The sequence below is a fragment of the Gigantopelta aegis genome, chromosome 4 (assembly GCF_016097555.1).
Source record: "Gigantopelta aegis isolate Gae_Host chromosome 4, Gae_host_genome, whole genome shotgun sequence".
Classification (NCBI taxonomy): Eukaryota; Metazoa; Mollusca; class Gastropoda; order Neomphalida; family Peltospiridae; genus Gigantopelta; species Gigantopelta aegis.
This window is the reverse complement of record NC_054702.1, coordinates 76,766,249-76,791,164: the sequence shown is the minus strand read 5'-3', so window position 1 is coordinate 76,791,164 and position 24,916 is coordinate 76,766,249. Positions and strand designations below refer to the sequence as shown.

The 24,916-nt window shown below is 32.7% G+C and overlaps 1 protein-coding gene across 1 annotated transcript in view; it reads right to left on the bottom strand.

Annotated features, from left to right (window-relative positions):
• Window positions 1–1,753: 1,753 nt before the first annotated feature.
• LOC121369995 overlaps window positions 1,754–24,916 on the bottom strand; it is a 74,056-nt gene continuing 50,893 nt past the window's right edge. Inside the window, exons 33-50 of the mRNA XM_041495078.1 lie at window positions 23,788–23,987; window positions 23,022–23,254; window positions 21,706–21,859; window positions 21,025–21,203; window positions 20,464–20,604; window positions 15,954–16,110; window positions 13,585–13,723; window positions 12,241–12,362; window positions 11,678–11,817; window positions 11,161–11,308; window positions 10,641–10,844; window positions 9,484–9,687; window positions 7,721–8,476; window positions 4,616–4,828; window positions 4,287–4,382; window positions 3,544–3,860; window positions 3,098–3,299; window positions 1,754–2,631 (exon numbers count right to left, since the gene is read on the bottom strand). Coding sequence (XP_041351012.1) covers window positions 2,333–2,631; window positions 3,098–3,299; window positions 3,544–3,860; window positions 4,287–4,382; window positions 4,616–4,828; window positions 7,721–8,476; window positions 9,484–9,687; window positions 10,641–10,844; window positions 11,161–11,308; window positions 11,678–11,817; window positions 12,241–12,362; window positions 13,585–13,723; window positions 15,954–16,110; window positions 20,464–20,604; window positions 21,025–21,203; window positions 21,706–21,859; window positions 23,022–23,254; window positions 23,788–23,987 — 3,904 coding nt within the window. The 3' untranslated portion in view covers window positions 1,754–2,332. The remainder of the gene's footprint in view (window positions 2,632–3,097; window positions 3,300–3,543; window positions 3,861–4,286; window positions 4,383–4,615; window positions 4,829–7,720; window positions 8,477–9,483; window positions 9,688–10,640; window positions 10,845–11,160; window positions 11,309–11,677; window positions 11,818–12,240; window positions 12,363–13,584; window positions 13,724–15,953; window positions 16,111–20,463; window positions 20,605–21,024; window positions 21,204–21,705; window positions 21,860–23,021; window positions 23,255–23,787; window positions 23,988–24,916) is intronic.

Genomic DNA, 24,916 nt, shown 5'->3' with positions numbered 1-24,916 from the left:
CCACAAATCGAACTGTAGCACATGGGAGTCACGTGACTTGCACTTTCATTTGGATGTAAAACTGGGAAATGATGCCGACCTTTCTCCCGTCAACATATTTCCATTTACCGTAATATTCACACCCATTCTCAAGTTTTTAAACATTCAATGTTACAGCCAATGATACTAATAAAAGAAATTCTGGGGAAATAAAATATATTTAATATATATTAAAGGGACATTCCTGACTTTGCTGCATTGTAAGATGTTTATGACTAATAAAATATGTCTACGATTAAACTTAAATATTAAATATATTTTCTTGTTTAGAATATCAGTGTCTGTACATCCAATTAATTTCTGGTCGTCTTAATATTTTCAAATAATTTCGTATGTACGAAAAAAGTATATTTTAGGAAATAAAATGAAATTTAACGTAGTACAAATATTAGAATGATCAGAAAAACGTTTAATATATAGCCACTAATATTTTGTTTTTGTTTTTTGTTTTTTTTGTTTTTTTTTATTTAACGACGCCACTAGAGCACATTGATTTTTTATCTTATCATCGGCTATTGGACGTCAAACATATGGTCATTTTGACACTGTTTTGAAGAAGAAACCCGCTGTCGCCACATAGGCTACTCTTTTTTCGACAGGCAGCAAGGGATCTTTTATTTGCGCTTCCCACAGGCAGGATAGCACAAACCATGGCCTTTGTTGAACCAGTTATGGATCACTGGTCGGTGCAAGTGGTTTACACCTACCCATTGAGCCTTGCGGAGCACTCACTCAGGGTTTGGAGTCGGTATCTGGATTAAAAATCCCATGCCTCGACTGGGATCCGAACCCAGTACCTACCAGCCTGTAGACCGATGGCCTGCCACGACGCCACCGAGGCCGGTCGCCCACTAATATTTTATGCAGAAAAATATATTTTATATGCAATTACAGTCGTTAAAAAAGTATCCGTTAGTCGATAACATCTTTAAAATTTCAGAAAACTCAGGAATGTTCCTTTAAGAAAAGCACCTAAAATAATGCAAAGTATTAATTATATAGTGTTTTAATAGCAACCGATTAGGGAGGGGGCATTATGTGTGTATTAGTGATGGGGTGTCGTTAAACATTCATTCATTCTGTGTGTATTACGTCCCAATCAACTTCTTAATATATAAAACTTTCTAATTTCTCCTACGATTTCAGTCCGTTTCGACCTTGTCTGTCAGGTTTCCTCCGACTCTGTCTTCTGTGCTGTCCACACCATCACCTACTTGTTTCCATGTACTTCCCTGCACCTACCTGTCATCCTCGTCCTCTGCCGCTAATAAAGGTAGTCTAACCCACGGTACTAACTAATGGATGCCGTTAGTAGAGGAGAATAGTAGGTGGTTAAAAGTGCCTCTTAACAATGCCATAAGTAACTACTGAACACTCTCGAAGTGGCCAGACTAAGCATACGGATAAAAGCTGATGGGACATGACAGGTGTGTGGCACGTATAGTCACAGGAAACAAGCCCTTGTCACAGTTGGAGAGACAAGGACTAAGTTGTGGAGGTGGACAGCGAAATAAGCTGAAAGTTAGAAGGAGCTGCCAGATCGAGAAGAAATAAAATGAAAGTCAAAGGAGAGAAAGAAACGGAGGCAGTGGAATAAAAAGAGTGCCCTAATAAAACAGCAACATAGAGGAATTTATTATCAATTTACCAAAACAAAACCCAAAAACAAAATAATTCGAAACTTAAGGAGTCATGTTCCTTGGGCAAAAAGATGCATTATATATTTGTTTATTTCAATAATCAAATGAAAAACAGTTGGATTAAATACAAATAAATGCAAAAGCAAATATACCGTTAACAAACTGTAGTGTGTGTTAAATTATCACTCGGCAAGTGCACAAAACAAGCTTATAACAAAATAAAGAATCCTTGCAAATTTAAAGACTACTAACAATTTATATGAACTCCCGTCCATATCGACTGTCGTCAACCCATCCTAAAGAATAAAATCATGGATGTAGCTAATTTAATTTTAAAGACACGGTTTTCAAATTTAATAGATAAAGAGGGCATTGTTCCTTGAAATAACACTTTGTGAAATATGTTTTTTAATAGTACACGTTTGTAGTTCCTCAGTCATTTGCAATGAATTCTATGAAAACTAAGTATTTCAAAGTGAGTACAAGTTATTTACGTAAACATTTTTGTTACTTTCACTAATATTAGAAACAAAGTGCAATTCTGGATGAAGTAAATTAGACATTCAAATATTTAGCTTATCAAATGTATAACAATTTAAAGGCAGTAAAACTTTTTAATGTAATGTAAGAAATATGTCCTTAATACTTTCGACCTATAACTCGTTAGGATTAACAACTATATGTTCTTTGTACAATGCTGTACTTCCACATTTATCTATGGCCACCAGTGTAAGGTAGATATCGAGGTCCTGGTCCTGTGACGCAGCTGGAAGTGTCAGCTCTTCATACGTGTTATCAGTGACTTTCTTGTTTAGAATATCAGCTCCTCCCTGTACAGTTCCCAGTGATACTTCATACACTAGATTGGGCCAAGACGACTTCACGGCACCTTTCCATGACAACAGTACTTTTGTGCCACCAGCCAACTGAGTGACATTTATTTTGGACGAAGCTGAAATGCAATGTTAATATAGTTAATGTACATGTTTTGTATTCAATGCACAACAAACAGTGTTCAAATTATCCTGAATATTATACACAGGCTAATATCATGTAAAAAGCGAAGCTTATTAAAACTCAGGGATACATCAAGGGTGTAGTAACTGATATATAGTTAATCGACCTGGGATCTGCTGATATGTTTTCCGGATTGAAGGTCTGACTAGTTCCATCGAGGATAATATATTATGTAGAAAAAACACATTTGCATATAAATGTTTAGCTATAATACTGCGTGGCATTTATGATATCAGGATACAGTTTACTAGTTAAAAACAAAGGTATGCTATGAACTATATTTAATCAACTTATTAATCGCTACTCTTCATTTTAAGGATGTGGTATGATAGAGTAACATAATGCATATTATCTCTTATGGTGCAGCTCAATTCAAATAACTATAACAACAAAGCTCTAACCTAACCACAATGGTGGCTCTCCAATTGTTTTGATCGTTTTTGATACGGTCATAACCTCCTTCTCCAACATATCCACCGGTGTTAGGCTGTATATGTATTCTGTATTTTGCTGTAGTTTTAGTTTCTGCAAGTGTGCGTGGTTAAAAGTAAGATAGGTTGGAATTATATTCTTTGCTGTATTAGATGAAGACTCCAAGGTAATCTGCAAAAAGTAGCAAATTATTAGAATTAATGAGGAATTTTACCGTACTTTCCATCAAACACCTGTTTTGGATATGGTTTCGGATATGATGTCACATGATACACACTATTTGTAGCAATATAAATATCAAATTTTAATATTTCAACTCCAAATTAAACTGAATTATGCACAATTACAACCCATGCTAATGAAACTCTAACTAGACGTAGATAGTAATTAAAAAATGATTTGTGATATAGCTTACTATCATATGCTTGATTTTCACCAAGGGTTCTGGGTTTTCCCATCTGAAGCCAATCAAGTCAGTAGATGTCTGGCAGGTCGAGTCAGCAGGCAGCACAGTAAAACTGTTTTCCAAGACGCTATTGGAGACATTATCTTTCACCAACTTCACACCATCAGTGGTAGCCTGAGATGGCAGTCCTGCCTTGTTGTAGCAGCGTACTGTACTGTACACCATCAGGGATAAGCCGATACGAGAAGGATCAATATCATGATGATGCTGCTTACTAGCATCAACTTTATTAAATGGTTTCAGGTCTGTTATTCCTGGTCCAGTTCCTGTTTAAATATAAAATATTAGTAATATCGATCATCCTAAGTTTAGCTATGATTCCTACATTATGAACATTGACAAACAATAAAAACCCTTACATCTCCAACAATTATTATTATTATTATTATTATTGTTATTATTATAAATATAAGATTTAAGTGGATATTCAGTATTAACTTAAAACTAGTGATATTCAATACGCATACCTCCCTCATCCCCAAGAAATACCCAGATCCATTTTTCAGCAAATAATAGTGTTGTATTCTGAATAGTGAAAATGTACTGCATGACATTTTAAGTCATAATAATAACCTGTTAAATACAAACGGTTTTATACGTTTGTCATGAAGTATTAATTAACATTTATGTAAAACACGTCGTTTGGACATAATCGTTTTGAACACAAGATCATTTTAAAGATTGGATAATACCTATTGCCCATTCACAGTAGTTCACACCAGATTCTGCATCTGAAACTTTATAGCTGACATACAGTCTTGGTGATGTTTGGAAATCTGCATCAAAGCCTGTAAATAATAGAATAATAAACATTTATTGCCTAGTACATGTACATGCTTCTCTGAAGAGCTAAGAAAAATAAATTATCGTATAAGTACATGGACATTTTGTCCTCCACATCTAAATGGACAACTTCATACTGATTTTTTAAAATCGATCTTACGCAGCTTAACCTAATAATAATGGTGTTACTATAAATACAATTGTTAAAATGTTTTCATTGAGACATTTGTAACCAAACCTTCTCCATCATTCATGTCAGTGATGACAGGTGGTGTCATATCCACTTTGATGGCTCCCGATATTGATACACTACTCAGTCCTGCAGCGTTTGTGGCAACCACAGTGATGTAGATCTCTGTATTATGTGTCAACGTTAATCCTGAAGTAAAGCCGTGAGTCCTCTCTCCTACACTTTGGAAGTCCTGTACCTGGGTCCCTCCTGGCACTGTACCTGAGGAGATTTTTTAAATATTTAAATTTATGGAATGACTATAGATTATGAATAACATATTTACAGAAACAAGAAAATATATGAATTCGAGCTTAAACACTTAAACATGTTTTGTTATGTGAAATTTTATTCAGAAATGGTCATAAATTGTGAACCAAAAATGAAGCTTTTGCTTATTCTATATTATGCAGATGCTTTTAAATACTCTAAAATGATAATACTGGTAGTTCCTCTGCTGTTGATATATTTTAGTGTCACAAGCAAGGTGAATTTGTTAGGAAAAATCATTTTCCCCTGAACACATTTTTGATCCGACAGCTTTTATTAGCATTCTTTTGAAAACAACAGTGCATACTAATGATCAAAACATATTTCTACAATACATAGGTATGGTACCCTATAGCACTGAATTTGAATATTTGTGTTCAGGAAAGGACAAAAAGCTTTACATTGTTCAGTAGCCCCCAATAACGACTATTATTGGGCATTTAAACATTAAACACTTGAAGACAGTAACACGTTACATGAACTGCACAAATTACAAGAGTATAAAAAAAATCAAAACTAAAAAAAAAGAGGATATTACAAACATAGTAACTTGACTCTGTATGTAATAGTGCTATATGTTTAAGGAACTGATTGGAATTACTGTTCATGCTATGGATTAAGTAACTGATTAGCTGTCATTGTAAATGGAAACAAGTTACAATAGCACTTGGACAAAATGGCCCTGAAAATGTCAATCAAAATGGCCAAGGAGATAGTTAAAACAATCGGGGGAGGGGTCAGTTAATAAAAAGTAAAACAGAGAGGAATGAAAACCCAGCAAATGAACTACTGTTAACATTTTTGTTTGTGTTATATATTGTGATTATAATAATAAAGAATAAGATGAGAAAAATAAACCCTCCCAATTCATTAGGCAATGTTGAAGACATGATAAAAACAGGAATTGTTTAATTTAAAGTTTAATACTCTAAAGGTATTCTACGACTTAGATTCTGTTCTAACTATAAAGCATTTCAACTCGTGTACCAAAGACTATGGTATGTAAGATCCAGCCTGTGAAAACAAATACATTAATGATATATATAGTATATTTAATCAACACCTCACTATACCAACACCTCGCCACCCTCTATGATATTTTAGTCATAGTTACTCTTTATTTTAGGTTACTTTTGTTTTCACTTTGTGGTACTTACTTGATAGTGCATTCTTTTTTGGTTTGTTTGTTTGTGACGAGGTGTCCATTTGATTTCTGTGACTGTTTAACTAAACACTCTTAGGCCCATATTATTTAGATCCATCCTCAAATTTTGCATGTTGCTGTTTCAACCAATTGTTATTACTGTGGCAGTCTGGGGTCATATCAAACTGGAACCAGTTTGCCAAGTATTCACCGTATGAACCCAAGACCACTTTGTTCAGGAAAGGATACATTTTCACATGTCTCTTTATGTCACCAGTACATCATTTTAATTACAACAAACATTTTAAAAAGTGCAGAAGAGCAACATATTACAAAGTAAAATAAAATTTCATCAAAATATGAGATGTCATACAAGTTAATAAATATAGACATATAGTTGACAACCTTTCCACATGTAACATTTAAAATAGTGTAATTGATTGTTCTAAATTTGTGACAAAACTACTGTGAATGCCTGAGGGATGCATGTGCTAAATAAAGGAAAACAGCATAATAAATATATACATATACATGTATCTGAATGCTTGTCAGACATTTTGTTCAGAAGAGGACAAATATTTTACAGAATTGTACTGTCTTTTAAAAAGTATGTATTTTGTATAATTTTTGTTGCCCTGTAATGTAAAACAATGTGATCTTGAAAAAAATGCAATTTATAAATGTGACTGGAGTTCACCTTCAGATAAAAAAAAATTTAAAACACAATCTCATATTTTTTTTTTTTTAAATTGCACACTCAAAATGTCTGCATTTTATACAAAATTAAGCATTTTTACCAAATACTTCTTGTACGTTTGTGAAAATGTTGATAAATAATCAGCCCATAGGTATTCATTGAATGAGCTTATCGAGGCTGTTGTAAAACATGTTCAGAAAGGATATTCCGTAATAAAACTTTAATACCATTAGCAGATAAACCAAAAGTCACACTGTTTCTTAAATCATATTTATCTAGTCTATGCATACATGTCTATTATTTTATGCCACTGAATCTATACCCTAGCCATTATTTTGATTATATCTTAATTGTTTAGGAAAGGACACTTCTTTATGGAATTTGACCCATATGAAATAAGTGTTTGATCAGAAAATTGTGTTCATGTTGCTGGAAGCTGAACATTGTATCAGTTTATTCAGATACATCGAGCAATATTTTAATCAATAATTTGTCAGCTGTCTTGCCTTTAAAAGTGGTTATAATGGAAATGTTCAGGAAAAGACAATGCTGTTGTGCCTTTTACGGAAAGTCATTCAGTTTATTCAAATTAACAAATTAGTCCAAAAATATATTGTCAATCTTGATCAAACTTGGTATATGCATTACTAGGGATACACTGGAGCATTACTGTGATTCACTTACTTTCTATATCATGCTATTGTTAATTCTCAAGTCATTGAATTTCGTAAAATTGTAAATGTGACTGTGAAACCTATGAAATGTCACACATATATGCTCATAAATTCTAAAACCTAATAGCAAATGTTCTCAAATGTTTCCTCAAAGTTACTGCACCTATATTGATATAAGAGATGTAAAAAACAACAACTACACTTTATTTGTCAAGGTAGTATGAGCTGTTCAGGCATAACTGTCAGTTTGCAACATTTCCCGTGAAATTGTCAATAACCAAAATATGTTAGATTATGAGGTAAAGACAAAATTACAATTGATGGCTTACCTATTGCCCATTTATTGTCTGTAATTGGAGTTTGGTCATCTTTGAAATACCAGACAGTATGAATAGAAGCCCAGTGAGGCAGAAACAAGCTTGTTGATGTGATGTGGTCATCTTGGTTCTGTGATGATGACTCGTCTGTGTGCTCAATTACATTTAATGACACATGATCCAATGCCAGCTGGATTTCATTTGAAGACGTCTCAAAGGCTATTTTTACAGATCTGGTTTTAGCCTTAAAAATGTAAGTAAACTTGTGCCAAAGAATGCTTGTTTGTTTTCCGACATCACATATACCTTTACAAAGATTTGGATCTAAATGGAAAGAAATTGTGTCATCCCCAAACTTAATATAGCCCTCTGTTGTCGGATGATTTTTTGATATGTCATGTGGATATCCAAAGTGAACAGTCAATTTATACTTCTTGCCCTGTACCATAGCTGATACTGTCTGCCACATACGACCACTAACAACAGCATGACTGTTTCCATGACGAGCAATGGATGATTCTTCGGAAATCAGCCTCACACAGGAATCAGAGTCTGTTTCCCAGGATGATGGGATGTTACTGTTGCATTCTGGTGTTTGAGTCTGACTGTGAGTTTCAAATGAAGGGTTGTTAAATAGATTGTCTCCCAAATAGACAAAACTAACAGGCTCAGGTGCAGTGAAGTCAATAGTTACACCATCAGACACACTCACTGATGATCTGTGTCCAGAGGCATCAAATGAAAAGACTTTGTGGTAAATGGTTTTTCCTGAAATAGAAATAATACTGAACTAAAACGTAAACTAAATGTACTACAGATACAACATTGTATGTGTCACTTGAGTCTTGTTCAATACAACAACATCTCAAAAGTTTCCTTTGAAAATATCAAATGCTTTAAACAAAATTAGTGGACGTGGGATGCATTAAAATTGTTTTATACCTTTGAGTTAGATGCAAAGAACAATGTATGAATGTAACAACAAATTCTTATGAACTCTAATTGTTAAAGCTATAAAGAATATTTTAGAATAGGCCAATAGTTGTTTTATTTTTGGTTTAAAATAATATATAATCAGCGTCAGTATATCATTATAATTTATAAGTAAGTGAACAATGCAGTTTTGGACTATACTATATAGCATACAGCTAAACTAGGAAGGAGTTAGAGGCAGTCCTCCTACAGACAAAATTGTCATAATTTATTTTTCCTGTCACAACTTTGTCGCAACGTCTATTTGACTTGTGCCAAGATATTATTTTTAACACAATAACCATTTTGCCATTCAGATTTATGTAAGTTGTTAGCAATCTGAATGATAAAACCGTTATCCACGATCAAGACTACATATTGGCATAATGCAGAGTCTAATGGACATTTTGCAAAACAGTGATTGATTCCATGAATCTCTATCTATCTCTATCTAACAAAAATTAAATATTTAAAACTGAAAGAAAACACTGGAGACAGCTGACGTTAGGATCATTCTATTGCTTGTATGCAATCCTACATTCTAACGGCCTTGATGATCCACTTTCACGAACACCTGATGCTATCACTTTTTTGAGTGCATGTCACAATAGCTGTATTCATACAAATGAGCTTTGTCCTCTTCGTGATATCAACTGCTATTTTGACAAATGCACAATCGACTTTGCATTGTGCACAGATTCGGTCCTTATCATGAATAAGAATTTTGTCATTCAGACTATGACAAATATTTGTTTCATTTCTTTAGTTAAATATACAGCTAAACAAGTGAATGATAAACCAACCATTGGGTAGAGCTGTTGCTACAGTCTTTCTGATGCTTGTGTGCAATCCTACATTCTGTGATTGCTGGATGTTACACTCGGTAGGTATGGTGGTGTCTCCAGCACACCAGGTGTAGCTCACAATACCATATCCTGCATCAGAGAATCCAAGCCAGGATGCAGATAGATCTTTGGGGTTAGACTGGAAATCTGTGTCATGAAGACCTGCATTTCAAAATTACTATTTAAATTATACATTGATAACCCAAACGTTAGGTTTTTGTCAAACCTCTGGCGTTGTTATGGCCTCTAGGTAATAAAGTCTTGGATTTCGAAAGGTCAAATCAAACTATAAAATATATAATTGTTTTAGTTTCAATGTTTATGTAATATTATTTATTTATTTATTGTGTGTTATGAAAACAATTAGCCTTAGTGATTTACGTCAAGCAAATGGATGTTTTATGTCGCACCTCATTTCATAATGTCATTTTATAATGCTACTCTTCTGTTGGAAATATTTTAAAAATAGTATGTGGGGTCAAATATATCAGTCACTATATAATGTTATATAATACAGTGGAACCTGTCAAAACCAGATCACGCTGGGGATCTAATATTTTTCTGATTTTGACACGATCCGGTGTTTAGCGGGTATTGTTTTAGAATTTAGAAAATTCGGAACCATGACACTTAGATGGTTTTGACAGGTCTTGTAGGGTCCAGTTTCGACAGGTTTCACTGTATATAAATATATATAATTACATAAGTTTAAAAAAAGGGCCAATAGCTTTGTATGTATGCATTTCAGCTCTTTGTAAAGATGCATTCCTTCTAAGTGTATTAATGATAGCTCTTAAGAGCAGACAGATATTTGTGAATCCACTTTTCGTTTTATAATTTACTTTATTCCATATTTAATGTTTTACAACTTGTTTTATATTTAATGTTTTATAATTTATTTCATATTTTGTAATTTATTTTTATTTAATATTTTATCATTTATTTTATACTAGTAGTTAATATTTAATACTGAGGTGGGCAAACAGTAGATTGCCACCTCAACCTCTGATGGCCTTGCTACTTCTCCTTATTCCTTTAGCATTAATAATTGTATGCAGAAAACTGTGGGTTTGTATTGCCCTAATTAAATATGAAAGAATGCTACTTCTCCTTACCTCTTCCGTCATTAACAAGTCCAGCAGCTGGTGGTGTGTTATCCACATAGAAACCATCTGAGTTATCCCAGGTTACTAGACCAGCTCTGTTGTAGGCTAACACGTTTGAGTAATAAATCTGTTCAGACTTGAGAGAAATTCCAGTCACTCTGTACCATGTGGAGTCTGTTGTTGATGCACTGTGACGTTCATGAATGTTGTGACCTGCAAATTATGCCAAAACATATCACAACAGTACAAATCATTATATTATATATTATGTTGCAAACATTTTTTTTTAAATAGATTCTTACTGATACAGTGTATTAGAGTTGCGAAGTAGATTCATGATACCTTTGGAAAATTGAAAACATTTAAATTCCAAGGATTTGGAATATACATAAATATTAGTTCAGTCATACTAAGGTGGTCTACCACCATAATCCAAAGTTGCATCTCTTCACAAAACACAGCCAAAGAGATGTTTTGACAAGGTCTTGAGTGGTATTATGAAGCATGTGTTATTCATAACAAAACCAACCTCCAGGATGTGTGCTGATGTAAACCCCATACTTTGCCAGTCCAAACAGACCAGGTTTAAAGTTGTCCTTCCAACTGACATACACTTCACTGCTGTTATTAATGAAGTCTGTGTCCTTGGACTGTCCATTACTTGAATGATCTTTAACCTAGCAAAAAACAACAAAAAACCTGAATTTGTTTTATATATTTCAAACAAAATTTAATAACTAATACATTTATAAACATTCAGAGTTAATTAAAGGTCAAAATGGCTAGCATTTAATTATTTCTCTCTCGTTCATGGCAGTAACTTGGTGTTTGCGATAATTCTAGTTCAGATGTTTAGTATAAATGTGTGTTTCTAATATTATGACTGATGAACAACAATTGTAAAGAGGGTTCTGTGAATGTTTTTAATCAGACCATTTCTTTTTGGTATTTCATAAATACTATACCTTCATTTTGTTCATGGTATTGTTTAAACGATGTTAACTTTTAGTTGACAGAGAGTTATATGTTAAGAGAAACATACATACCGCTCTGCCATTTGTGTTTGATATTCCAGCTGGTTTGACAATAACAGCAACTCCATTGGACTTGAAGATACCATAGTCATTAACACCATACCAAGCACGGACAAACACAGAGTATCGAGAGTTAGAGTGAAGTCGGTTGCCTAGAAAAGTGACATGATGGTGATGGTTTGACAAACGACAATGCTGCTTTATCAAAAAGGATAATTGTAACAGGAATTGTGTCCTCTGATTTTCCCTTAAATATATCTTTCCCCATCATCATACCAGGGGACATATTTTCAATTTCTTATATGTATTTAAAATAGAAATAATTGTTAAATAAATAATAATAGTCCTGTGAAATGACATATCTTAAATACAATTATTATAATGTATGCCACTGTGTAGTAATCCATGAATCACATTCTTGTTATAAAGTTATATATTTTTTAAAACGCCCTGTAATTGTGTTGTACATAATTATGACTTTAATGTAACAGTGGTTTTGTAGTGCTTATTACATGAACGTTTCTCGATTGTTTTTTTGTTTGTTTTGTCTATATTTTTATATGGTCATTTTATACCTCTTGGAATGGTGACAACAGCAGACGTGGCTAGTCCCACATGGAACCAGATCTGGTCAGTCTGAAGGTTGTACACACCTTCTGGTAAATCCTTGTCACTCAAGCCAACACTTACTTCAAATCTAGAAAGAAATGAACCTTTAATATGAAATAGGCTCCTGTGTTTGCTACCATAGTAACATGTTTTTGGAATGAACAAAATTACATATTAAATTCATTTTCCTGTTTAGAATATCCATCCTAAAATGTTTACTGTGTATATATTGAGAATTATTAGGGTTTGATATTGACAGCAATTTTCGTATTGCGATATATTTTGCAATATATTGCGGAATATGTCAATGTTTGAAAAAATATATACATTAAAGATATTTAAAAAGATATGTTCATGTAATAAAATGTTACTATTGTTCAAGTCCGTCTTGAAAATTTTCAAAACTGGTATCAACAGTATTAAAAGTATTTTTTAAACATAAATACATTTTGTAAAAAATAAAAATGTCACAAATGTTTGTTTTTTTTTTTTAAAAACAAATAGTTTTGTCCTACATAAAAATATATTATTGAAACCATGAATAGAACACGTTTATTACACAGCACTGTTGTTGAAAACATAAACTGAACATATTTTGTTGAAAGTCATTTTTAAAAAGTCATTTAACTTTGACTGATTTCGCCTGCATTTTTTTACCTATTAAATTAGTCCACGAGCCCTAAAAGGTTGCAGGTAAAAAAATACCAAATTATGCCCATTGATTTTTTTAATCATCGGCTATTGGATGTCAAACATTGGGCAATTTATGACATGAAGTCTTAGAGAAAATCCATGTTTGCCAATGTGTATAATATTATGCCAAATATACATCATGGAAGACTGCCGCAAACTTCTTGTGTATCAATTTTCTGGGGGTTTTCTTTATACTCTGGTACATATCATTTTATTCCTGTATGAAAAAAAGAAAATGTTTTTTTATTTTATTTAATGACGCACTCAACAGATTTTATTTACGGTTATATGGCGTCAGACATATGGTTAAGTACCACACAGATATCGAGAGAGGACACCCACTGTCACCACTTCATGGGCTAGTCTTTTCGATTAGCAGAAAGGGATGTTTTATATGCACCATCCCACATATAGGATAGTACATACCACGGCCTTTATTACACCAGTTGTGGAGCACTGGCTGGAACGAGAAATAGCCCAATGGGTCCACCGACGGGGGTCGATCCTACACCGACCGCGCATCACTTTACCACTGGCCTACGTCATGCCCTCCTATATGAAGTAGGCATAACTGTTTCTATAATTTATGATTACAAATAATTTTACACTACCAGTACCTTTTAACTGGTGCCCCTTCCAGAATTTCCCACATCGCAGCTAAATGACTGCTACTTGATGTATACTGCTGCTTATCATAAGAAGAGTTAAAATGGAGGTCGGTAACATCTTTTACAAGTATTAGTCTATTCCCGCCATCTGAAAAAAGTAATATAATTCATAGGTTTTAGTGCTTACAAATCTACTGTAATAAACAGTGCCAAGATGACTCCAATAGTAAACATAATTTGTCTTGCAGCCTGGTAAACATTGCCCTTAAATGTGTTTTGTACCTTAATACTTAAAGTTAAAGTTTGTTGTGTTTAACGACACCACTAGAACACATTGGTTTTTCATTGGCTATTGGATGTCAAACATTTGATAATTCTGACTCGTAGTCATCAGAGGAAACTTTCCCAGAGACAAAAAGGTGCATACCACGGCCTTTGATCAGTTGGAGAGAAACAATCCCAATCAACTGAATGGATTCACATGAATACAATATCATTACAATTTATACATGTTTTATTGCCAATTATATGAGTGAATGTATCAATAATCAACTAGTTTGAGGATGAAACATTTAGTAAGAGATATAAGTCCTGTGTCATTGCAAAATGACCACAACCTATAAAAGACATCATTCATCATAAAAATACCAATTTAGCACACATTATGGCAGAAGGCTAAATCAGTCACGTTACAAATGTATGATTTTGATTATCTTTAAATATACAGACGATATTCATAGAAATAACCTATAACTATATGATCATCAGTCCCCAACAATATGATGTAGATAACCTACAGTTACCAGTCTCCCTAATTCCATAAACATTTATTTTGTATTTATCTAAGAGCATACTAAAAACCATATTTTGTAACAGAATGTGAAGAAAACAAAGGGTATGCTTACTATCAGTACAGTTTGTATCAAAATCACAGTTTTTTTGTCCTGAGTGCCACGTTTTACCAACTTCCAGGCATCGAAATAAGCAAGGTTTCTGGTGACCACAAAAAGAGGTTATCACAAAATACAGACCTGGGCCCGTTTTACGAAGAGATCTTAGCTACTATCGAACTTAGATATTTAAGGTCAATTTAACGCTACCGACCTTAAAATTTACAACCGTTCTATGAAGCAACCTTAGTGCGATTGTAAATGGTAAACCCAAACACTTACAACAATCGTATTAAGGTTAAAATCTTAGATCGACAACAGTCATTCTTCGCACCCTTGTTTTGGCTTTGTACACAATAAATATAACATTTCCAATGGTAATTTTTTATATGATATATTTTGACACAAGGTACTTTATATATACTTCATCTTTGAAAACTTAAACTTAATATTTAACATTAAAATTATGAAAAATAAAAACATACCGAAAGTAAACTGCGTTGTCTGCTCTTGGTAGGTGCAACAACGAAAAATAAAAAATAAATGTGGTCAAGTTTTTTTATTTCAAGCAAAACTATGTACCAAAATATGTAAATTAGTGAAAACCGGACAGAAAAATATTTAGTGGTTAGAAAGTTATAGCCCTTTGAAGTTCGGCGTGCTGTAAAATATGTCGGCCAAATTTTGACTTGCTTTTCTAAACTTGCCGGTTAAACTCAACTCGCCGTGTGTATATTTCAGTTTAAAATGGATGTGAAACACGCCAAATATTATTCTGATATGTAATAGTGTTTTTGAAGCCACTGGAAAATGGTAACATATACCATTATAATGTTAAAATGTTATCATGAACCATAATGTAGTTTTACGAAGAGATCTTAGCTACTATCGAACTTAGATACTTAAGGTCAATTTTACGCTACCGACCTTAAAAGTTACAACCGTTCTATGAAGCAACCTTAGTGCGATTGTAAATGGTAAACCTATTACAATAAGTGCAAACCTATTGTAAATATTGATAGTAACTTAAGATGAGTGTAAGCTAATGTTGTTTAGTAAATCCGGCAATCAATTGTAAGAAAACGGTATGGTCGCTTCTTTAGGCATTTGAGGTGATTTTAGAGCTAAGATCGCTTCGCAAAACGAAGCCCTGATAATCTATAGGTTATGACACATTTAAATGTTCATTAGGCCTAATATTACTCTAAAATCCCTTCAGATGCACATTGGGACTTAGTTATTCATTCATATCATTGTTCTCGCTATACTGATACCGTATATGTATCTAAATAACACTCAACTGATTAAAATGTAGGTCGTTTTAGTTACACAAGATTTTGTGGAGTATTGTTCTCGACTTTCATGACAAGTGGTAACCTCCTGGTAACCTGAATAACCGACCTCAACCTGTTCGATGCCTGAACATCACACAGTACAATGCAGGATCTGAATACAGGAAGTACAACACACAACACTGCATCTGCCTACCTTTAGAACAACTTCCAACAGCACTACAAGTCTTGTCCTGACTTCCACACACACAGTGACCCACACAACTGAAAATATCACAGCGTCTCACAAGTTCCAGTGCTCCTCCATTTACCAGCTTCAGTTCACTGTGAAGAGCGTTACTCTGTAAACCAACCTGTAACAAGAAATGTTTTGTATTATAAAATCTGAACACATACAATCATATATATCTTTACACACGTTAGAGTCCACACGAAATTCTGGTAAATATGTTCTCATGAATTAAGATGTCCTTTAAATAACATAATTACAAAATATGTAACAACGTTACAAATCATTTAAGCATACGAATGATACCAACTAAACGTCAGTGCTCATGTAGAATTATGATAATCTACCATAATCAGAACAAAAACATTATAATTTACCTTTTCTCCCCAATGCCATAGAAATGTTTACAAACAGCAATACATTGTGGAAAATAAAGAAGAAAAAAGTGTTTTTAAAGTCCTTAGTAACTTCTCTAAAGAAAGCCCTAAATAGCGACCGCAGCCGCCGCTAGGGGCGCAGCTGCGCCCATATTCCGAAATGCTACGAGTTTGGTTCACAACTGGTGGTGATGTTCAAGGCCAGAATACGCTTATTTTGATGACAATTTTGCACGTTTCTTTGGTTGTTATGACAAGTACACATCTTCCGATTGATGTATATCCTGTTTCCGAACTTGAACGACTACAAAAAGACTTTTTTTGAGGCAAGTGAAACTTTGAATACTTTTTATTTTGCCCCAAAAAGGGCGATTTTACCGAGATATTGATAAATATCTATAGTAATATAATAAAACAGCATAAAAAATTTTGTTGTTGTAATTTTAAAACCCCAACAACTTTGTTTAATTTGACATCAAAAATATTTCAAGGGAGGTAACTCTGACCCACTGACCCGCAAAAGCGAAAATACAGAACTTCACAGCAGGGACACATTTTGATAAAATTAAACGTATTTGATGCTTTGTCATTATTGATCCACCCATTATTAACTTTTTGGGTAGAATATATATCATACTGAAGCGTTATTTTTAGAAGACAATGCATATTGAATTCAAAATAACCAGACTCAGCAGTTTCTGATAGCTGAAGTTGATTTTAAAAAACATTTTGATAATGCATAACTATTCAAATATAGACATGTAAATCTATTTTCATGTAAATTATTTGAATGAGTTTAGCATATGACTGGATCAGTTTTATACAAAAGAATAGTATTAATGTAATGGAAATAAATTATTAAGTATAATACAGAGAATTTGTACTTTCTAAGTCTGTTATATTTGTAAATACATTTTTTAAAGAAAATGTTTCAGGTACCATAACTTCTCACATTGTGACACAAACTTCAATTTTTTTGTAACCAAGTAACTTTAAATTCTAAGTATAATTATACTTTTTCATCACTTCATCAATGAATATTACTGTTAAAAATGGTAAAGAATTAATTATTTGTAAAAGATACTAAACTGTAAAGTAGATGAGATTAGCATATGTAATACAGGGAACATTTGTATAGCATCACGATCCACTCTGCAAGTTTCAGATATATAGCTATACAATGCTAAAACATTAAATAGTAGTTGCTAATCAATTCTTAAATTGATAGCATTGTCAATAAAAACAAAATGTTCTCTGTAATAATTGTTTTTTTTCTAATTAATATTACAGTTGAGAATACTTCCACATCAGCTAAGGACTAACAGATGATCCCGCAATGACACGTTCTGATCTAAGAAGTACACTTAATATTAGATTATGACAGTGTATTTTACTCTCACAGTTACCGTATCTCAGATATGCACCTCTACATTTATGTGCAAAATAGTTGTACACATTCCAATAAAATCCTCAATTGAAGTCTCAGTCTATTTATAAATAAGAAAAAAAGATAATGTCTCACGATTTAATTCTATTAATGCTGGTAATCATTTTTTTTTTTGATGAAGAACTCTGCTGAACATTAAGTTTCTGCTTAAAATTGGCATATGTGAGGTGGCACTATTGGTAACCTTTTGTACAGGTGAAAATAACTACATACAGAAAAAACATTTGAAGGTGTGTTTCATCTGATGTAATGAATATTTCTATTTACAAATATTATGTCAAACTAATTACAATATTTGAAACAAAAAGATAAATAGCCATGGTCATAATGGGTATTTTTCTTTATTCCAGGAAATTTGTAGTCTCTGTGCGTCTATGGAGAAACCTGAAATGGAAACGGAGTGGGAGATACACTATGGTTATGAGACAACTTTCAGTAGATTCAATTATACTTCAAGCTTGATGCTGTTATGTTTTCTGTTTCCAACTGTGACAGAACCTGGAACAGAAATGAAGTGTGTGACAATAATTCATAGACAAATTTAGACTAATACTCTTTCATGGATGCTAAATTTGGTAGATCTAGCCATAATTATTTTTTTATAATTCAAAGTGGTATATAGTTATATTTATAATAATTCATTGTTTGAATTTGTTTTTATAAAGCACTTTATTAAACCAAAATAATCATAGCTGCATTTAGTAAATTATTTAGCACACATGTGTGACTGCTGTCTCATGCCTTAAGTGTTTCAGCTGCTAAAATATGTTTTGGGGATATTTTTTCTGGATAGAAATTTACCTTTCTGATATTGTATGAGTGTTTGGACATTTCTTTCAAAGGTGAAATATGGCTACTTACATTGCTTTGTTTCTAATAATGATATTGAAGGTGTAAAGTATGTAAATATTTATGTAAGAAATTGATTAAACATATTGGCCAATCATTGGCATTCGTCGTGTGATACGTTTTTACTGGTTTGAGTTAAAAGACTGGTACATATGATAAGTTTTATTGCATCTTTTATTGAAATCTTCATGTATTCAATATTATTATGAGTCTAGGCAAATAAATATATATATATATATATTAAATATTTTGAAACAAGAAGCTTATTTTTTATGTAACGTGTATCCACTTTCCATCTGCGATCTAAACCTTTATGTTTTCCTTTTTATTATTGGTCTGGATGTACATTATTGTATAAGCGTGAATAAATGTGAACTGAAAATGTTATTCTGATGTAACATTTACATAAATTATTGTCATTAAATTACGTATTCCAAGATTTCTGTGTGTTTTTGTCATTTTGGAGCGATTTCGAACCTACCCCATGAATACATATGTTATCAGAAATAATAGTAACCCTTTATATTTTCACTTGAAATTTTCAGAGATGCAACATTGATAACTGCTTGTAACATCTATAAGCTTACAACAGAAATTTCTCTGTTATTTTTTGGTTTACAAAAGTGGACGTAAATGACAATTAAAATCGTCATGTCGGCCATGTTTGGTCACAGAAGTACAAGGCTACTACGACTTTATTTTGCTTCATTTGATTAATATAGTGATGTTTTTTCAATAAGAGCAACATATTTAATGAAACTATGACCATAAAGAAAAAAAAAATTAAATTTATTTTTGGTCTGCAGTACCTACCCTAAATCATAACCCAAAATTATCTGTTAGTTTCGAAATATATGTAGTTACCATTCACTGAAAACATAAAACATTTGGCATCATTTTCATCATAAGTGCTCCAAATTTTTTTCTTTTTTTTTCTTATTCCACTGATTACTTCTAGAACAAACATATAACATTTTAAACTACTATTATATAACTGTGTATTTATATGTAAGTATCCATTGTGGTATGAACATACTAAATTGACAAATAAAGCAAACAATACCTAAATTCTAAAATAGTAATTTTGAAAATAGTAGGACCTGCATGCTAGTTTTGTAAAGTTGAGTCGGTTTTGGGGAATTGTTTGGGGAGTTAATTCGCAACTTCTGAGATACCTTAGGGCAAGCTATCATATGCCGATTTTAAAGACCAACAAAGCGTTCTGGTACAGAAGTTGTTTGATCAGGGTTGTAACATCCAAGGACTCCTGAAAACCTTCACAAAATGTTATGGTAGACATTCAGATTCCATTTCACTATATGACGCATCACTGGCTAAAATGATGGCTGGATAAATACCCTAGTTTGACTTTGTACATGCCGTTTTGTTTCACTTTTTGATGAAATTCTTCTATATTTCAACTATATACTTGATGGCTGTAGGCTATACGCATGACGGGTGCCAACAGTGGGGCAGGATATCTTCAGAACATCACTATTTTTACAGTGATTCATAAGTGCATGTTATCACAGGTGTATATATTCCAGTTACATCTATCCTTTCCAAGTTTGGGTTTTCTTAGCTAGTCTTGGGAGTGGCAGTCCTACAACACGCAATGCAAGTGGGATGAAACAACCTGTTAAGGATCTTCTAAAGGAGTCTCGGTTCTTCTAAGGACGAGCATCTGATTGTGGATCATGGAACGTACTGCGACTCTGCCTAAAACATCCTTTTTGCTTTAGCTAGTGCAGAGACACGATTTTAATAATGAAATACAGTTTCGTCCTTTAAATTTAAAAACTACCTTATTGACGGCCCACACTGCAACAAAGACAGAAGAACTTCCACTGAGATCCTTGGTGGAAACAGTGTACATCTGAACAAAGCCTTCATCATCCATGTCAACTCCTGTTGTAGTATGTAAAACTTTAGCCAATTCTTCATTCTGAAAATGGAAATGTAATATTTGCGATTACATTAACCAATAACCTTGTAATATTTAGCACAAATGACTAACTAGTATACAATTAACAATTATAGCTAATTATAGCCAAAGATAAATCATGAGAAAATGAGGTGATGTCCAAAACTGCCACATATTCACTGCAAATACAAAGTTTGTTTCCAATCAAATGTCACTTTGATAAGCTATAGTATATGATACTTATTTATTTGAAACAAACGTTCATTAAGAATTATAGACATTGCTTTACCCAAAACATTTGTCACAGCTTATCAGTCATAGTTTCTTTTGTCCAGAATATAATTTGTTAGTGATGACAATATTTTTAAAAATTATAAATGAATGTAATTTTCACTCTGAATATATTCAATATAATAACCATATATGATTTTCAAAATTTACTTGATTTAGATCTGTTCCAAATGGAGTTCTACCAAAACTTATGGTATAATGGTCGATTTTGGAATGGAGATCTGAAAATCCGAGCCAGGCTAGATTAAGTTTATCATTGCTCCATGTCATCCAGTCAGGTTGATGTCTGGTAAGTCGTGCAGCATGGTCTGTCTTTACAGCAAACATTCCTAAACGCACACAGTACAGTATTTTACTAAAAATGTGTGTGATATCTTTTACAATAAACAGTGTGCATACAGGTATACAGAAGACTAACTGAACATAAACATATGTACTCTGTACAGCTTAACTACAACTATAAGTTAATTAAAAAGAACTTGTGAATCACTGTCAATAATAATGTTGCTTAGGGTTATAGCTGTACATTTGGGTATATTTACTGCATATACTCAGGATGATTCCATATGCCACAATTTACTATATTGATTAATGTCAATGCAGTTACAATTGTGGTGGATGTTTCAATCCACTGACAAGTGAATCAACCAGAATAGTCCATATCAATTATTCCAAGATATTAACTCCTGAAAAGTCAGCTTATGTTTGCCTAGAAACTCTTCTGAATGTATAAACTGATCACTATAACAAACACATAACAACAAAACTAGATTAAGCTCAGGCAGCTATACGATAATACACGTGCAATTGTTTTGTTTTGAAAACCCCCACCTGTTTTTGGTGGTGAGCTGTCATGTAACAACTTGACTGTCTTGTCAGTAGTACAAAGGCCAGCCAGGTTACAGGCAATGACCTTGACCTCATATTCGCTGCCATCATGAAGATCGAGTTCAGTAAAGATATACTCTTGTAGTAATCCGGGAACCTGAAACAATATAATATTTATACAAGATTTATTAGACGACAAAGAACGATACGTGAATTTTGATATTTTTAAAACAAAATATAATATATGATCTAATTGTTTAGAATGTACATCTCTATTAATGACAGTCAAATCTTTTATACAAGAAAAAATTAATTCAAATAACATTCAGTTTAGGTAAATATTCCTACATTTCCATCAAACATTAAGCTCCTCTTAAAGGACAAATCGGGAAGCAAACCTTTCTATAAAGTACTAATTTAATCACCTATTGTTCCAATATCACAAATTAAAGATTCAGAAGAAGGATGTGTTTTTACGTCTTTGGAATGGGCTAAATATTACAGTTTACCATTCTGCTCTTTAAAAGACCTAACACTGTTGTGGTTCCAGTATCAAATTTTACATAGAATTATACCAACAAATACTTTTTTACACAAACTTAAATTAATTTATTCTCATAATTGTAATTTTTGCTCACACGAGCCAGAAACACTTCAGCATATATTTTATAACTGCCGCAAAGTCGTCGAACTCTGAAGTAGTATAGAAGATTGGTTATTACAAAAAGGTGATTTTATCCAAATGAACAGAACTAGTTTTTATTTGGAAATATAAATAGTAAAAACACTTTTGTAAACTGGTTAATTGTTAACGTAAAGTATTACATATAAAAAACAAAGTTACAAAAGAGTACACTAACTGAAAATGGAGTTAAAAATTACATAAAACATACGTTACAAATCGAAAAGTATATGTATTATAAAAATTGTTTACATACACAATTCGACGACAACTGGGACCTTTGGTTGAGAGTTTTAGAACGCTACAGTTGAGACACTTAGTACTTTTATTACATATTTTTACTTATTTTTTATCCTTACCGAATATCTTTATTTAGACTATATTTTATTTCCACTTTGTAATTGCTCTTTTTCATTCTAATATCAATGTGTTATATTATTTTCAGATTAAGATTATGCAATGTCTGTTTGCTATATGCAACATGTAAGGTAACGAACTCGGGGCCCCATCCCTGACATTATCGTAACATATTTATGAGGCAATCAACTACTTTTTTTCTAAAAAGCAGATATTAAATTGAGAAAAAAAGGAATTAGTTAAAAAAAAAGTTTAAAATATTAAAATTATAAGAGCCTACCTGAATTGAGTTTGTCTGAAATTCTCCAAAATAATGTGATGAAATGGAAATGAATTGACGTTCTATAGACGATTCTGGATCTATGAACTTCCATTTAATCTTGATACTTGATCTTGACACAATAGTGAATGGCTTCATAGAACTTATATCCTTAGATAAATAAGGAATAGTGACCGTAACTGGAGATGTAAGGTCAACGAAAAATCCATTTGAAATTGCTTCTGACCACAAACCTAAAATAATGTAGTGAAAAGTCTTATCTACAAGTTATGTTTAATATTGTTTACAATCAGAAATAAATATGCACAAAAACAAATTAAAGAAAAATTCCAAATAAAATATACAAAAACATGTAAAATAGCTTTTATGTGCTCAATATTTACAATACTAAATATAAAATGTGTTTTTAATGCAAAATTTCCAACAGATCGACTCTTTTATTCAAGAATGTTTTATCATATTAGCCTCCAAAACCAGCTTTTGTGTATATAGAAATAAATCCAAAATTTAAACTGACAGAATATTGTTTTAAGTAGTGTTTAACTAATTACAACAATAGTCCATCCCACAGGGAACTTCTTTTTTCACAATATGGAATTTCTTACAGATTATTTGTTTCTGAGCCGATTGTTTTGTAACTTGCAGACAAAAATAGTATTTTTTGTTATTCCCAAAACACTTTTACTTTTCTTCTTACGTCAAACCAAACTGAAATTATTTACAGAAAACATTTTTTATAGAATGATGGGACGGACTATAGTTATACCTGCTTTGTTGAATGCTCTCAGCGTACTGTATATTGTTTTATTTGATGGGAGAGATACAGTGGCATATGCAGATTCTCTTAGAGGTAACCTTGCACTGTAGATGTCACTACCACCAGGCGATGTCCCAACTCTCCATTCATAGTAAGCCAGGCCAGACTGAGGGTCTTGAAAACCATGCCACTTGGCTCCAACAAATGTTCTGCAATAATATTACCATAGTGTACAACAGCTGATTTTGAACCGGCTATAATTGCATAACATAAAACAGTATGAAGTGGAATAGCTCTACAAATAAATAATGTTGGATATAGCTAAGACACAAAATAAATTTTTCCACTTGTATTGTGTGATAAGTATATTTGTTGAATATATATTTTAATCATTTTAAGTTTATATTTAAACATAACAAACACTGGATGGATATGCCAAGCTGCCTATGTTTATGCAACAAACATGTATACAAAGACACAATGGCAGTTATATGCTAACAGAAAAATTGTGCATGACATTATGTTAACAGTACAAAAAGGGGAAAATCAAGTAGTTTTTGAGAAGTTAATTTTTGTCAGTCGTAAACATTATGAGACAACTTGCACAGTTGTGTTGATGTCATCATTTTTGTCAAATTTCAACCATTTGTAAACTATGTTCTTGGTTTGAATCTAATCTATACTATAGTATATACCAAATGCCACAATGCAGAACTAATTAAAACCACCTTTGTACAACAATTGCCAGTGTTAAAAGTCTGATTTGTTTTCTCAAACTAGTTAAGCTTATAAACTAGCCTGATGCTCAATCGGTCTGGGATCGATCCCCGTCAGTGTGCCCATTGAGTTATTTCTCCTTCTAGTCAGTGCAACACGACTGATAAATCGAAGGCTGTGGTATGTGATATCCTTTCTGAAGGATGGTGCATTTAAAAAGATCCCTTGCTACTAATGGATTAATGTAGATGGTTTCCTCTTTAAGACTATATGTCAAAATTACCAATTGGTTTGCATCCAAAAGCCGATTATTAATATATCAATGTGCTTCATTAGTATCATTAAAAAGAAAATCTTTAATTTTAGCTAATAAAATATTACTTGTTTGGGTGACAACTACAATTATTGCTACAAATTATAA